Source organism: Adelges cooleyi, unplaced genomic scaffold, assembly GCF_023614345.1.
Source record: "Adelges cooleyi isolate 19-005CV unplaced genomic scaffold, UGA_ACOO_1.1 ACOO_flye_CR_arks_rails_tigmint_CR_PRNA_118, whole genome shotgun sequence".
NCBI classification, from domain to species: Eukaryota; Metazoa; Arthropoda; class Insecta; order Hemiptera; family Adelgidae; genus Adelges; species Adelges cooleyi.
This window is the reverse complement of record NW_026095771.1, coordinates 308,602-326,737: the sequence shown is the minus strand read 5'-3', so window position 1 is coordinate 326,737 and position 18,136 is coordinate 308,602. Positions and strand designations below refer to the sequence as shown.

Sequence of the window (18,136 nt, the reverse complement as noted above, 5' to 3'; positions counted from 1 at the left end):
CCAAGATATTTTTAAAATAATGATTAGGTCATTGCTGTTATAAGAAATCACTCTGTATAAAAAAAGGTTTTCAGGGTGAAATACTTACGCCTTTAGAAGTATACTTTTACCTGGATGAGTTCATTGCATGCGCCATGTCTCATCGGCAACCGGGATATCTTACTCTTCAACAGCTATCGGAAGTATTTAAGCATTGGACAACGATAAATAGTAGATTGTACGCGAAATCAAAAGAACTTGAAATCGAAAAAGGCGGTAATGCATATAAGCCGAGAAGGCGGTTCACCTCCTCCATGATGTAAAAATAGTTTTATTTAAATTTTTTTCAATTTTAGTTCGCTATGTAATAAACACGGCCGACTTCTTGTTGATCATGTTGGAAATAAAACCAAAAGTAAGTACAATGCCCGTGCAAACAAAAAAGTTGGGGAATTATAATCTCTGTATACATTGAATATACAACTTTTAGTAGAATCTGCTTAAAATAAGTATTTTCCAAAAATAAATCAAACAGGCGATTACGTCGTTTTATTTATTTTAAAATTATGTGTAATACTTTAAAAATCTATACACTATTAACTAATGCGAAATAAAATCGGTTAACAATTTACAACTGAAAAAAGAAAAAGTAAGTGAGTAGTAGAAGCAGTAGTGATGGTAGTACGCGAGGAAGTAAGAGTTATTCGGTGTTCACAGATAAAAATGAACACGTATATCGAAACAAATGTAGTAATTTAATTTGATCCTTTTTCTATAAAAATGTATCGTAATAGTTACACTTATAATTAACAATATAATGAACATATTTTCATTGCCTGTTAACTGTTGATTCACTCACACATAGCAACCTGGAAATGGATAGAAAAAAATAGTAAAAATAACTAAAAAGTAAAAGAGGGCCCAAATATTCTGTTTTTGATTTTATGTTCTTAATTTATATTTTTCGAAATAATGCAAATTTTTCAATCTTTTAGCACTTTTTATGTTCTTGTATTATGATGTATAAATAAATAAATAAAAAATAATTTTACTACAAGAAAAATTTACCAAACAATTGTATCACATTTTAATTAAAAGGTCAATTAGGTACCTTGAAAACAATCAAAAATTAAAAGCTAGGGCCTGTTCAACAAAGTCCTTAATAAATATATGAGATAACATTTTTCAATGAATTTGGACTTTGTTGAATAGGGCCCAAGCTTTTTTTTAGTCAAAAATTAAAGATTGAAAGACTTGCCACTATTAACGAAATTAAAATACAAAAACATAAAAAGGACAAATATATTAAAACAATGAAAAAAAAAATACAAAATTCGCAATCATTAGAAAAATGTAAATATACATAAAGAACATAAGATCTAAGCATGTTTTTAAAAAAGGTTTTTTTTGAATAATTAATTTTTTTTTTACTTATCAGTTCTATTAAAGGTACTTAATAGTTAATAATTATTAAATTAATTTAGGAGAATTTACAAAAAAGCATGACATTTCAGTGAAATGACCGCCATATTTGACCACTCCCACTCTCGGCATTTACGATCTGTATGTCCAAGTTCTAATATTATGACGGTTTTAAATTACAATTTTTTCCTACTAAACCCTTTTTCGTAGTCACTGTGAAGTTTTATGTAAACAACAAGCCGAAATTCTTCCATATTTTATAAGATGAAGAGTTCAATGATGTTTTGCTGGAGCGGCATTACAGCTTAGCTCACGATAAGTCAGTCATCCTGTATATAATACCAAATAATATTAAAAACCTTTAAATATTATTATAAATATTATTTTATTATATATAGCCATAAATTGCCGAAGTTTTGTTTAGATTAAAACTTGAATATCTTAAAAAAAAAAAAAACAATTTGGATCGTGAAATATCATGCAAGTCATTTAGTATTGTTTTTATTTCAGATTTCGAAATTTTTTTATTTGTAAAAAATATTGCTCAATCTAGGGATATGGACATTTGGGGATTTATTGTTTAAATAGAATTTTATCGATATGGAGGGTGGGAGATTAATAAACAGTTACATTTTTTTTAAGCTTTTATTTATGTTTTTTTCGTACATTGTAGGGCCGTGGTCTGACCCTGCCACAATTAAAAATGTTTGTTGCTTTGTACAAAGCACACCAGACATCCAATGGAATTAATGCTGAGGCAAGTAAACAAGTGTTTCAAGTGCTTGGTATAAAAATAGAAGACGATTTGGAACTGTTATTTAAATCCGAACGTAAGAATTATTTTTATATTATATTAGGTATGAAAAGTAATTGGAAAACTACTAATTATTAAAACTCGCACAGTACCCGCTGGAAAATTGTTGATGTATTTAATCATCGTTGCGGCAGAACGCAATACGACGGTCGAGGATAATGTAATATCGTTCATTATTTTTTTTTATAATTTCAAAGACCTTCGCTGTTATTTTTTTTTACACCTACTCATCAGTAATAACTAACTTTTTTTTTGATATTAACGATTGCTTAGGAATTGATAGTTTTAAGTCCAAGCGAGGTCGTGTTTGCCATAAAAGAGTTCAATAAGATGAAAATCGACAACGATGGTTTAGTGTCCCCTTATGGGTTTGCCGGCTTCAAGGCAGAGTCCAGCATTATTTTAGAATCGAAATGTTCGAAAGAAGCCAGACAGTATTTATGGAAATTCGATGGTAAAGTTATTTTAAACAGTGTGATAAAATTATGATCGTTGGTGATCGCCGGATAAAAAATAATGATTTTTTCTTTTTTAGGTATTAACACATTAAACGTAGCGGAATACATGGAAATTTTATCGTTCGTTGAAAAACATGTCGAAAGTGAACCAGAAGATGTCATATTCGAATTTAGATCCGATGACGATATGTATATTAGCAGCGATAGTGATAACGATTGTGATTTTACCATCGAAAACGACGACCCCAAGACATGTGGTGATGGTACCGATAGTGATAACGATTGTGAGTTTACCACCGAAAACGACGTCCCCAAGACATGTGGAGATGGTGTCGATATTGATGACTCACATTCTTAAGCAATATTATTTAGACATTTTCAATAACCATATTGTATATTTCAAGTATTTTTATGTGTGTATCAATTAAGATATTACGCACTTCGGTGTTTAATAAAAAAAAAATTATTATCTGATTTCTAATTATTTTATATTTACAAACAAAATAAAGATATTGTTGTAGTTCAGAAAATTGAATTGTTTATCTATAACTCTTTAGAATAGCCAAAAAATATACTTGGTTTTTTTTCTGTTATGAATTTGTATAATTAAAATTTTACACTTAACAAATTACTTTTGAAAAAAGCACTTATAAATATCAATATATATTAGCTTCGATGCGGAGTTGAGAAGGTATTGGATTTACAATGATGTGTTTTTTTTTGTGTGGCATCGAAGCTTTCGAAAACGGTTAAATCACTTTTAAATTAAATTCCCTCCTTGAACCTCTATGCTAATTTATAATTGAGCTTGGTTTAAACTGTACTAGTTTGGATTGCACTGGTTTGAATTTTGCTTGGTTTAAATATGGTTTGCTTGATTTTTTTTCTCTTGAGCCTATGTAACTGTCACAGAACATACATACATATCCCTATAATTAAAACGGATATAAATGTTATCCGGTTTTGAACTTCTGATTAATCGTCAGACTTTGAAAGTTATTTTCAATTTGAAAGTGATTTTTATCATTTTTTTAAAACTGGACCAATTCCGGCATCGTTGCGGCAGAACGCAATACGGCGGTTGAGGATAATGTAATATCGTTCATCATTTTTTTTTATAATTTCAAAGATCTTCACTGTTATTTTTTTTATACCTACCCATCAGTAATAACTATATATTTTGATATTAACGATTGCTTAGGAATTGATAGTTTTAAGTCCAAGCGAGGTCGTGTTTGCCATAAAAGAGTTCAATAAGATGAAAAACAACAAAAATGGTTTACTGTCCCCTGAAGAGTATGCCGGCTTCGAGGTAGAGTCAAGCACTATTTTAAAATCAAAGAAACGGTCGGAAGAAGCCAAGCAGTATTTAACGAAATTCGATGGTGAAGTTATTTTAAACAGTGTGATAGTGTTATGATCGTTGGTGATCGCCGGATAAAAAAAATGATTTTTCCTTTTTTAGATATTAAAACATTAAACGTAGCGGAATACATGGAAATTTTATTGTTCGTTGAAAAACATGTCGAAAGCAAACCAGAAGATATCATATTCGAATTTGGACCCGATGACGATGTGCATTTTTGGTTCAAAAACGGTTTGACATACGGTCATGGTTCCGATAATGATAATGATTGGGATTTTACCAACGATAACGACGAAGCCAAGGCGTTGTGGAAGTTGTGGTGATGGTGTGGATATTGATGACTCACATTCTTATTATTCTTAATATTATTTACACATTTTCAATAACCATATTGTTAATAATTATATTTCAAGTATTTTTATGTGTGTATTAATTAAAATATTACGCTCTTCGGCGACTAAAAAAAAAAAAAAATATTATCTGATTTCTAAATTTTTTATATTTACAAACAAAAAAAAATTTTGTGAGGACCGATAGGTCATAGTTTTTAAATTATTATTTGTAATTTCAGTAACAAATCGAATATTGCCTAAAAATTAAGAAATAAAGATATTGTTGTAATTATGAAATTTAAATTGTTTATCTATAACTCTTTAGAATAGCCAAAAAATATATTTGGTTTTTTTTCTGTTATGAATTTGTTTAATTAAATGTTTACACTAAACATTTTACTTTTGAAAAAAGCACTTATAAATATCAATATGTATTAGCTTCGATGTGGAGAAGGTATTGGATTTACAAAGATGTGGTTTTTTTTGTGTGGCATCGAAGCTTTCGAAAACGATTAAATCACATTTAAATTAAATACCCTCCTTGAACCTCTATGCTAATTTATAATTGAGCTTGGTTTAAACTGTACTAGTTTGGATTGCACTGGTTTGAATTTTGCTTGGTTTGAATTCGGTTTGCATGATTTTTTTACTATTGAGTTCCTAAGTAACTTTTATAGTAATTTTTAATTTGAAAGTGATTTTATTACTTTTAGTTGTAATATTCTTGTAAATATGTAACCTCTCCGTCCCCAATATGCTCTGACGTGACCAGGGCCGGTGCTAAGAAATTTGCAAGGGGGGGTGTCAAAATGAAGATGCCGACTTTAAAATTTTAATTGCCGACTTAAGTATTTGGGTACTTTCGTAAATATTTTATGACATTTTGTGACTTGATTTTTTTGATTTTTAAAATGTTTTTGGAGCATAGAAATATTTTAGGCAGCTAACAAATTTATTTATTACTTCATTTTCAGTTCTCAGTCACCAATACTAAAACAATTTGAGCCCTACTTTAAAAGCATTATTTTAAAAAGGTTTGAATTTATTTAACATAATTATAACGTATTGCAGTTGAAACGGCAATTTAACCGAGATATAATTCAAATAGCCTTATTTTAAATAATTTTATAAAAAATAATGAAATTGTATTCAAAATTATTATTAAAATCTTTGAAATAAAAACAAAAGTGTATTTTTTTATGAGTTATTATCTTAATACAATTTTATTTTTATTTTAGTTAGGTACACTATTTAAAAATAATTCTCATGTCTATTCCCTGCTCGCTATATATATAGTATAGTAGGATATTATAGTAGGTAATATCCCACCGCAACGATAGTAATAAAGAAGAAACAAGACATGGTGAAGTAGTACCAAGGAACTCTCATAGGCCTTAAAAATCTGGCTTAATGATTTATTCTAAATACGTATCCATCTCATACCTTTTGTTCAAAATTTACTGGGGCAGGCTCAAAAGGATTGTTAGCAGCTCCTTGGTGTTTCATATTCATTCTCTAACCATATATATATTTATATATATATATTAGATTACACACATTTATAACCAATACTTATTATTTTACACGCGCACACGGGACAAGCAAAAATAAAACCGCTAACTCTTTGCCTGCAGACTTAATACTATGGGTTATGTGATATGTCTAAAACAGAAGAGTAGGTTTTTTTTTTATAGTAGGGAATCTTTTAGAATTTTAAAACTAAAATAAAAATATATACTTATAGAGGGATAGAATGTTTGTTTACAATAGACCAATAGGTTCCATGGCCGAACATCGTTTGATATAATAATATACACCACAGTTATTATAAACAAATAATAATACTTCTGCTAAAATCGGGAATAACCGAAAATGCATTGTTTTTTTTTTACTAAAAAGTAAAATTATATTTTCGTATGGTCGTCCGTATGCCGACTATTCACTATTCGTCGCTAGATTCCAATAAAAATTATGTACCTACCTACTTTTATAAAATAAAATTAATAAATATGTTATTTGTATAATTTTATGGGGGATATAATATTTACCGACTTTTTGTTCGGAATGTGCCGACTAGATTACTTGAGTTTTCCGAGTGGGGGGGTGTCAAACCCCCCCCACACCCCCCTCTAAGTCCGGCCCTGGACGTGACTGTACTGGTTTTTAAGCTTCAATGCGGAGCAGCGTTGCTATTGGTTTTACCATGATGTTGCCTTTTTTTTGTCTGTATACACTGTAACTTTTTTAATACTGGACCAATTCCCTCGAGTAGCCACTCTATGAATCACAAATTTCATCTAGTTGGTACTTGGGGCGGGGGGGAGGGGTGGCCCTATTCAACAAAGTCCTAATTCATTGAGTTAAGTATTATTTAATGTATTTGTCACACACTAATGTTGAACCAAATTTAACTTACAAAACAACTTGCAATATAAAACATTATCTCATAAACTAATGAGGGACTTTGTTGAGTCACCCACGCTTGTCGAAAATTAAAGATGTTTACATTATTTAAAATTGTAGTTAATTTTCGGTTGTTTTCAAAGTAATTGACATTTTAAAGCAAATGTGCTACACTTGTAAATAGTTCTTGCAGTAAAATTTAGTTTTTTAGCAAAGCAATGTTGAAAGTTTTTTTTTTCAATGTCAACTTCGGGTCAACAACAATGCGGAAACGAAAATTCTTATTGTATTTACAAATAAGCAACAAAGCGTTTATTTGAAAGTGATTTTATCACTTTAGTTTATTATATTTCCTGTAGACCTGTGACCACTCCGTCCCCTCGTTGCTTTGATTCCATTGTGCATATACTATACTGTACTAATTCTTTCGCATAAAATCTTTTTTAAATTAATGCTTTGATGCTTATTTGTAAATAAGACATCTTAATTAAATACTCCATAACTTTGCTGGTTTACACTGTGCTTGCTTTGGACTTTACTGTCTCGAAAATACTAACTACTGTTTTGCATCGAAGCGTTTATTCGAAAAGTGATTTTATCACTTTCAGATTTAAAAACTTCTGTAATTCTATGACCTCCCTGTCCCGAGTTTAATTTGACCCCATTATGTTCCTTCCCCACTAAGCGTCGACCCCACTGTACGGTTTTTTTGGAATATTTCTGGAATTTTTGCAATGTATATTGTATACCAGCTATATATATTGTTAGAATATATTTAGAATGTGCAAGTGGCCTATACCTACAGCTTATAGCATCGAATATGTATATCGAGGCAATCGATTATAATATCCAAAACAAAATGGGATGCAAACGTGGTTTTTTTTTTTACAATTGTGTTAGCCGCTAAGAAAATACTTATTTTATTGTTTATTCGTCGTCGTCTTTGGTGCCATTACTCTTTCAGCTATAATATAATATAATATAATAAAGTACTCTATTGAATTCTTATTATTATTTAAAAAAAACTAATAAAACTATGCATTTCAAGAGCGCTCTAATTGTCTGCGTGATGTATTTCCTGACGTCGGCCTGTGTAAGAGTTTGAGATCTACTATAGTATATTATTAATTATTCGTCTAGGATAGTATAAACTCAAAAATTTTAATGCATTACATGTATATATGATACATTACACATGTGTGTGAAACTGCCACGTCATCGGCAATAGGTTCACATAGTACGTTTACCAATACAGTTGATAGTCTATTTATACTTTATTTCAGAGCGTCTGATTAAACAGTGATCAATTGAGTTGAATAAACTGTTTGGAAATCACAAAAAGTGTACCCACGGAGTTGACGAGGAGGACATATCAAAAGTCTTGAGAGAGTTCTTTGGAATAAGATGGAAACATCTTGAAACTAATTTTGCATTCAATCCAAGTAACATATTAATAAACAATTACAATTTGTTTATATTTCGGGCAATTTAAGTGGACTGTTATGGTCGTTAAGGGCTTTTGCGTTTGGTTAATTAATATATGTTGAACATGTTAATTAGTGTTAATGTTAATTAGCACACGTTGAACTTAATACCGGGTGATTCTTTTAACGTCTTAAACTAGTTTGCTCATAAAATAATTGACTTAACGCCGAGTAAAAACTATGTTAATGATTAAAATACTTAAATCAATGACGAGCTATATACCTGGGTCTGTTGTAATTTGGAGATAAAGCAGCCGGAGTGACACGCATAAAAGTATAATAAGTTGCCGAATAATTAGGTAATTATTAAATAAGATATTAGCGCGTAGATGCGAGTGCTTTCTACCGGTACGAGACGTGTCACTTCCTCTACTCTAATTATTTTATTGGTGTATTTTTAATGCGTGACCAGCCTAAGAAATTAGACTTAATAGGTGGTTTAGTTTGGTAGTAACGAAAGCTACCAACTAGGCACGGAATTATTATTGCTAATAGTAGGTCAGGCAAAAAGCCATCGTTAAATCGACTTAAAAATTAATGAACAACTAATCAATTTGTATACAGATGAGCCTATATAGTGCCTATATGAGTGTATATAGTGAGATGTCAAATAATTAGCATGTGGATAGATGCGAGTGCTCTCTATCGGTACGAGACTTGTCACTTCCTCTTCTTATTTAAACAAATAAATATTTTACTTACATACTAAGCAATAAGCTACTATGAAAAAAACAAATGGGTTTTTATGATTCATAACTAGAATATAGAAAATCCAGTACAGCGGGGTCAAGGTATGGTGAGAACGGATAGTTCAGATGTCTTCAAGAATCCCTCTGAAAGTGATAAAATTAATTACTAAAGTTAAGTAGGTATGTTATACACAAAAAGGTTTTTAAACTTTTTGGAACGAAGTTCCATATCGTGAGTTGGCGAGGGGACCCAGCCGACAAAAATTGCTACGCGTTACGAAAACGCGTTATGAAAAAGCGTTACGAAAAAGCGTTTTGAAAACTATATATGTGGTGCGGTCGAGCGTGATCGGTTCCCAGGAGTGAGTGGTACTGGGTTCAAATCCGGCTACCCTCTCAACACTTTTTGCATTTTTTTACAACTTTTTTTTCAACTTTTATGGTAATTTATATTGCAATAAGTCTAAAAACTTATAAAATATTTATATTTTATTACTACAGAATACATTTTTACCCTTAAAAGTACTTGATAATTGGCTGATAACTTGCATTGGCTCTTTATTTCTCTTCCTTTTTCTCACTATCTACTAAGATGCTTGAAACAGTGACTATCTGACAAATAAATTTATGAATATAGTTATTTATTGCATCAGTTATCAAAATTAAAGAGAGGGGTGGGTAGAGAGAATGAGAGCCTGGCACGTTAATGATTTTTTTTTATTCCTCACTTCAAATTCATTCTCACGTATTACTGCTTACAAATTTCTTATTCCTTAATTAAAATTCTTTCACCCGTTTTATTACAAGACGTTCGGAACTTAATAAAGAAAATTATAATATATTTATATTTTTAATAGAGAATACAATTTTCTTTTCGAAACGTTTAATTTGTCTCTGAACAGTGATCCTACACAATCTACGACAAAATATAGTACAACCATTGATGCTGTTTTTCCAGATATTTGAACAAAATTGAGTAAAAAATATACGTATCATATTTTAGTCATCATAAATCAATAATTCCTATGATAGAATGCGAGTTTTAGTACACGACCACGGACCGACTAGTAGCGCTAGGCGCTAATTGCGGGCCGGGGAAGGTATGTCGCAAGAGAAGTGGTCCCATAGAAGGCCACTTAACGTTTGGCTCAACGTTACTTTAGTCGCCTTTTACGACAGGTGTGAGGCCCTTGGAAGAATTCTTTCTGCCCTGTCCACAGGGATACCCGCGGCCAGCAAGCTAGCCGCCCGCGTTCAGCGCACAATCAACCCTCAATTACACTCTACTACGACAGGTGTCGGGATACGGCTCCCTCAGCTTGATGCCGGACGGACTCGTTTGTGTTTGGAGCGCGATAGAGGTACGTGGCCAGGGTGCGGCTCGTCACCAGCCTGGCGTTCTGTACCCCTTGTCGGCTCATTATACAATGTCGAGATCGGCGTGTGTTCTATTAAATAACGGACTTCGCAAACCTATCCAGTGCAGTATATAGCTGTCTTTTTGAAAGGAAGACCGAGGGATCGCAGGGCTAGAGATGTCCCGCTCGATGGACTGCAAGTTCTAACCTTGTTCTTGCCTCGTTATGTTTGCTAAAATGATAGAGAACATGTTAACATCTTCGTCTAGAGCTCCACATTCACACATTGGTGAATCTACGAGATCAAATCCATAAAGTTTGGACTTGAACCTGCCATGTCCAGACAGTATTTGTACTATTTGGTGGTTGAGCCAAATGGGTGTTGCCATTCTAGTTCCAATGTCCGGAAAGAATATTTTTGTCCATAGGCCCTTCTCGGTGGTACTCCATCTCCTCTGCCATTCATCGATCTGCTCGTTCCACGCACGATCCTTTCGTCTTTTCCTTTCCTCAGGGCAAAGAGTTCTCAGTCGATGGTCATCGGTTTCGCGGACGACACGTTGATCATCGCCTCCGGCAAGACGGTGGAGGAGGTGGAAGATAGGACAAACCGAGCTCTGTGTTGCGGTGGTAGCAAAGTTCCGGGAGCTGGATCTCCAACTCGCCATCGAGAAGACGGAAGCGGTGATGATTAGGCGCAGGTACAAGGTTAGCGATCCGCCTATCTCCCTGAACGGGGTAGAAGTTATGCTGAGAGAGACGATCAACTATCTCGGAATGCTAGTCGACCGCAAGCTTAACTTCAAGCAGCTCGCCAAAGCCGCGGCGGTCAAAGCGCAGGGTGCGCTCACGTCATTGACTAGGCTTATGCCTAACATCGGCGGCCCCCGTGAGCCGAGGCGGAGGCTACTCGTCATTGTTGTCCACTCCATTCTCCTCTACGGAGCACCGGTTTGGGCCAGCGGGCTAAATCAAGCCAGAGTAGGGGAATTGAGGAAGGTGCAGCGCAGAGCTGTACTCCGCAATGTCTGCGCGTACCGCACCGTGTCTTACGATGCAGCCAACGTACTGGCTGCGATACCGCCAATTGATTTGCTGGCGATGGAGCGAGAAGAGGCGTTCCGCCTCCGCCGGCAAGCAGAAGAAGGATCCGGACAACGGGCCCCCCTCAGGACTGCTACCCTCGGCAAGTGGGAGGACAGACTTCGGACAGCAACAGGAGGTGAGTGGAAGAGAACGCTCGTCACTGACCACCGGAAATGGGTTGGACGGAAGCACGGGATGATGGGCTACCGCCTAACCCAGTTGCTGTCTGGGCATGGGTGCTTCAACGAATTCATCCACAGGATCGGCAAAGCATCCAGTCCATCATGCTCACACTGTGAAGACATGGTGCACAGTGCCTATCACACGCTAGTGGAGTGTTCGGCCTGGGAGTCCCACAGGCGGGACCTCCAGGACGTCGTCGGCGAAGTTGTCCCGGAGACACTGGTCGCCAACATGACTGTAAGCCCTGATGCGTGGAACGCGGTCGTCCGCTTTGCCGAGTCGGTCCTCAAAGAGAAGGAGGAAGTAGTGAGGGCTAGGCAGCGTCCAACCTGAGCGTCCTGGTCATCAAGGGTAACGGGTGCGCGCGTCACCAGTCCGAGAAGTAACGGCAGTGTAATTATTGTAAATAACTGTATAAACTTTGTAAATTGTATAGTTATTAAGTAGATTATAAGGTAAATTGTACTTAAATTAATTTAAAGGGGCTCAATGTGAATATTGTTATTGGGCCCCCATCCCAGGGTGGATGTGTTAGTTTAAGTTTAAATTGTTGTTATATTTATTGTTGGCTATTGTACAATAAATGGCATCGGGAAACCGGGGGGAAGTAATTCCTCACCAGGCGCGGTCCCCCCGGTCTTCTATGGGTGCATGTGAGAAAAAAAAAAGGGTCAAGAGTTCTGGCAGTTTCGACTGTGGCCTGGAATTTCGCCATCAAGTCTAGTGGTAGGGTACCAACTATTACTTGGAGGGCCGGGTTCGATATGGTCTTGTAAGCAGTTGATAATTGATATGCCTAGTAGCGCTCTCCGCTGTATCTTTTGAAGTGTCAATCTTCCAAGAACATAGTTGACCACTCCTATCCAAAACTTACAGCCATATAGGACCCTGGGTAAAAATACGCACTTGTATATTGTCATAAGGGACTCTCTGCTCTGACCCCACTCGGACCCAAAGGTACCTCTTAGCCTCGAGAACAAATTATAATCTTTATCGCTTATCTCTTTCAGATGTTGGCGAAAGTTCCGTTTATCATCTATTGTGACTCCAAGGTAGCGAGCATATGGAACCGTCTTGATTCTGTCATTTCTAAAGGCAACCGTAAAGCCAGGTATTAGACCACCTTTGAGCAGTACTACAGTAGACTTGCTAGTGGAGAAGGTAAGTCCTCTTGGTCGACTCCAGAGCTCAACGGTCCTCAAAGTCTCTTCCAATCTTTCTACGACTACACATCTGGTTGGGCCAGATACGAGAACAGCTATATCATCGGCGTAAGCTTGTATTCTCGCATATTCTGGTCTGTCTGTCTCCAATAATGCCTCCATCGTAATATTCCAAAGAAGGGGTCCAAACAACGAGCCTTGGGGACAGCCTTTAGTTAACTGCACAGTATTACTAACTCCAGCCATTGTCAAGGTGGCATACCGGGTCATCAGATAATTTAGCGTTATCTTTCTTGTCGTAACTGAGCAGCCTAGAGCATTCATATCGGTGAGAAGAGAGGACCACTTGAGGTTATCAAATGCGCCAGAAATGTCTAATAACGCGCATATGACATGACGCTCATTTGCCTCGTCTGCCCATTGCAATGAGTCGCCAATGGCATTTACAGTAGAGCGTACTTTTGTGTAGCCATACTGGAATCCTCTGAGGTTGGGTCTTGTTTCATCTTGTATACGATCGCAGATGATAACTCCATCGTTTTAGATAGAATCGGAAGGAGACTTATTGGACGGTAGGACTTCGGTTGTACCAGATCCTTGTCCTTTTTGATTGCGACAATATTGGCTCTTTTCCAATAGTCCGGAAAGACGTTATCATTTAGGCAACCTTCAATTAGTTGCATGACTTGACTGCTTATGAAGGGCCATGCCATTTTGGCCATTTTACCGGTAACCCTGTCAAAGCCTGGTGCCCTGTTCGGGGCGGTTCTCCACAATGCTTTCTTCAGCTGATTAGAGTCGCAGGTGACAGGATTTTCCTGCCCTTCAATAATGGGTAGTTGCTCATGGACTTCATCGTGTGGTACAAGGAATTTCATCAGTAACTTGATGGTTTCCAATGGAGATTATCAGTACATCAGTAGGTCAAACGGTACGTCGTCCTCCTGAGCAAGTTACCTAATTCTTTAGTATATCCGTTTCTCTGAGCGTTGTATATCCTGTTTGCTTCTTCCGTTCTCTCGCGACTCTGCGAAGCTCAGTACGCATCTTCCGCAGTTCTTTGTTCCACTACGGTGGTGATGGTTTCGTCTGTGCGATTCTCCTATTGACGGCTAATTTTGTGGCAGCTACAATGGTGCCAGAAAGTACCTCCACCCGAAGATGTATCACTCCATGGTCAAGAATCTGCCTGTTGTCAACAAGGCGCTCAACCAAGGATTGAGTTAACTTAGTATGGTCTATTTTACCCGTCTCGATCCTCCTTTGTCGATGAACGGCGTCAATTTTTGCGAGTGATAGATCAAATCGTATAATCCTTGTTTTGGCAGTACTGAAGTAGCATGTCATTAGCTATAGCTCCGCATTCGACGTTATTCTGCACTGTTCTAATTTTATTGATCGTGACTGTGGTAGTGTCTGTCATCAGTAGGTCAGGCATTATGGTTTAAAATATTGTGTCCTCCTCAACTGATTCGCAAGGGCAGCAGTGCGTGAGGAGCAAGTAGACTCTCGAGCATTATGTTTCCCTTTACAGTTAACACACCTCGGATCCTTCTCTAGGATAAAACAAGTCTCCTTCAAATGTCCTGTTATGAAGCAGTGGGAACAAATTGGCTCTCCAGAGCACTTTGCCACAACGTGGTTAAAACCCAGGCATTTATGACACTGTGTCACCTTTTCGAATTTTCTGAGTTTACAGGAATAGAAGCCGATGAACAGTGATGGGTAGTGATACCTCTGAGTAGTCTTACAAAAAGTTCCGGGTGCACCTCAACTATCCAGTTGATTATGGGCTTATCCCTAGGGCCACGTCGAAAAATTGGCTTAATAAAGTTTGCCGCTGTATTGGAAGATAGTTCAAGATCAGGGTTTTGCACAACAATACTAACCGGCAGTGTGTTCGGAAGTGCTAGGGAATCAACACCCGAATAATAATTCTAGGCCATTTAGCCAATTCCTCCTTTATAAGATAGTTCTTATCTTTAACGATAGCTTTCAGTGTATTGGCTGTGTCCTCGTCCATCGTTTTTACTATAAGTTTTCCCGTTTTAGTAGTAATTAGATCGAGCTTTGGTGCTTTATGCCTCTTGATAACCTCAGACCACAAAAGACTCTTTATCGTCTATGGGGCTGTGCTCTCGGTATTCAGGAGCTGATATGCCGTAGGAGGCGTCATTTCCCTATTGATTGCCAACTTTTTCTTTCGCTTGTCGACCCTCGATTTAGACCTGTTTGACTTGCCGGATTGATTTTGGTTTTCTTTCTTCCTCGATTAGGTTCCTTACTAACAACAACTTCCATCTCAGTTGTTTCCGGGGTCTCATTGTGAGCAGATAGTGCAGTGATCTGGTTTGCGAGGGCCTCGATTTCTATTTGCTTGTTCAATATTTCCTTTGTCAACTCCACCACAAGAACACCAATATCTATTCCTGAGAAATTTGTCCGATCTTTATCCAACTGGTTGGCTAAGTTAATGATTGTATCCAATTTGCTCGAAAGTTGTAAGGCAGTCGTTTTAGATAACTTCCTGTTTGTATCTGCTTCTTTCTCAATGGCGGTCTTAAGCCATCCTACCGCATCCAAAATAAACTGAAAAAGTGAGGAACTCGACTTCTGCTTCTTATGGAGTGGACTAGATGGCGTATCTTCCACGTTGCTCATTTCAGAATCCTCGGTTGTGTGTATGGTCGCCATAGTTGAGGATACGTACACAAACGCGCACTGGCAGAAAATCGGATTGCCGCGATTTGCACTTAACTACGACGTGATAACAGCACTTACGATCAACGGGCTGTAGACACGGTGTACAACACTAAAGCCGTTAACCACGGGGGTAAAATCGTCCAAATTTCACCCAAAGGTGGGTACTGAGTTTGAGGGCTCTGGGTCCAAAACTTGGGGGGGGGTCCCTTGGAAGGGATCGTAGACCCCTGGAGTGAAGGCGTACCAGTTAGGGTACTCCGAAACAAAATGGTCGACGTTTAAACCAAGTCTCTAAGACCGTTTGCCACGGAGTTATGACGTTTACAAAAATCCAAAATTTGGGGGGAGGGGAAAGGTCACTTTCAATATGTTAGGCGCCTAGGTGCCCCTAAGAGGTGGTCGCGGGCCTGGAGTCTCTAGGTACAAGACAAATATGCTAGCGCGGTTTTAGTCCTCCGGGGGGTGGGGTAAGGAAGAAAAATTTTCAGGGTCCGAGATTAGACTTCTCCTACACCCTGTATCACCAGGTGTGATTGAACACCCGGTATAATCGTAAGTTCAATTTAAATAAAATATGGCCGCAAGACCAAACGTGGCCGGCAAACCGCCGTTTGCCGTTTAAGAAATAACACTGTTAGGAAATAAGAAAGCACGTTTCTTACCGTTTTGCAGCCATACAGGTGTACTTGTTAGCTTAAATTAGCGGTTAACAAAAAAGTTTATGGAGAACCGACTCGAAATCGACACCGATCCTCTCGCGCACACTATTTATTTCTGGATTTGTAATTCACGTAAAAAACGGGGCACGACTGCCAAAGTTAAAAGCCAAAAATCAGGATCTCGCGTAAATACGTGTGCTCTCGACCGCTGTAGAAATAGCTCTTTAAGTAATATATAATAATATACAAATGATAAAAAGATTTTATATCAATCACTTTTTATAAATTAGTCGAATGCAACCATATGATACCTGAACTTCGTTCCTACCGAGGGTCCTGTGACCCACTCAATTTTTTTTTTTTTTTGTAAAAATCTAAAATATTATAGTTAAGATTCTTAAATATAATTACATATTTTCTTAGTGTTTTCCAGAGCTCTATCGAATTTTGAAACAAAAAAAGGCGACGTTTATGAATTTATGAAAACTCAAAAAACTTAATTAAAAATAATTTGCTGTTTAGTTTTGAATAATATTTTACTTTTGATGATGTGACCTAAGCTAGAAAATATTACCCAAAATCTGTTATCGACCGGTTAACATTTTTTTAGCAAATCATTTTACGTTAAAAATTAATTTAGTGTTTTACGTTATTCTTTAAGTTTCAAAAGTTGAAAAAGCTCTGGGAAATAAAAAAAACTGAATTCTGTCAAGTATTGTAAAACAACATTGTCTCGTTAAAAATTGTCTCCTAAAAGATCAACATTTAAATTGCAAATGCAAATATTATTATCTGCTCTCATCACGGTGCCATCCCGTTAATGATATTAAATTGTTATTAACTTTCTACTATTATAGTGTTCCAAAAAAATAAATAGCCTAAAAGCCAAAAAAGTGGGCCGTATCGGGTGTTTGGGAGTTAGTCACGGGTTTTTGTCAAATACATTGTATTTAAATGGGATAAAACCATAATTCGTCGGCAATGAAATAATAAAATGTTTTTCCTTTACGCATTGACTTTTGTCAATTCAGGTAAAAAAAAAAAATTACTTGTAGCTAAAAAATAAGAAGCACTATTGCAAACATTAGTGCTCTAAAAATTGTACAATAATACAAAAAAAAAGTAACCACGGTTTATATTTGTATAGCAAATGACATATCAAATTTATGGTATCGAATATGTATAATAGTGCAATCGAGTACAATATTCAAGAACTTAACATAATAAGGATAAGCAAACGTTGTTTTTTTGCGCTTGTGTCAACGCAACACCGAAAACACGTAGAAAATATTTATTTAACTGTAAGTTGTTCGACTTGGTGCCAGTACTCTTAGAGCTATTTTGTTGCAAGCACTTGATTCAATTTTACATTATTATTTTTTTAAACAATTAAAACAATGCATATAAGAATCGCCCTTACTGTCTGCGTGGTGTATTTTCTGACATCGACATGGGTAAGACTATGATACTATATATTTATTATTATTTATCTCGGATATTATAAGCTCAAAATTGATACACATACTGATTATATTTGTTCAGTGTATTGTATGCTTGTAAATCTACCACGTCATCGGCAATAGGTTCACTCTGTACGGTCACTAACACAATTAATAGGTCGTCATTAGTAGAGTATAGAATGCCGGTTCTGTCTACAATGGAATGTGCCTACGTCATCAAAATTTGATGCATTTGATGACGTCATCACATTCCATTCTAGACAGAATCGGCCTGCACTTTTGACCCAGGTCAGTGACCCCCCTCCCCTCTACCCCCCCCCCACCATGTAATTTTAAAATTTGATGCATTTAATGACGTCATCACATTCCATTCGGCACAGACCGTCCTGCATTGGTAACCTAGGTCAGTGACACCCCCCTCCACTCCGTCCCCAGCAACAAAGTTATTGCATGCACTTTTGACCTAGGTCAGTAGAATACCCCTCCTCTCCGATCATTATGGCCATGTTATCGTATACAGTTTGAACCTAGGGCAGTGTCTTACTCCCTCCCTTCGGCACCCCGTCCATGTGTGCAT

At 36.6% G+C, this 18,136-nt stretch overlaps 1 protein-coding gene across 2 annotated transcripts in view; it reads left to right on the top strand.

Annotated features, from left to right (window-relative positions):
- LOC126847725 (uncharacterized) overlaps positions 1–18,136 on the top strand; it is a 48,690-nt gene that overhangs the window by 6,496 nt on the left and 24,058 nt on the right. The window contains exon 1 of one of the 2 annotated variants that reach the window (XM_050588106.1): positions 17,434–17,553. The exons of the other annotated variant lie outside the window; for it this stretch is intronic. Coding sequence (XP_050444063.1) covers positions 17,497–17,553 — 57 coding nt within the window. The 5' untranslated portion in view covers positions 17,434–17,496. Of the gene's footprint in view, positions 1–17,433; positions 17,554–18,136 lie in introns of those variants that run through there. 2 annotated transcript variants of the gene reach the window in all.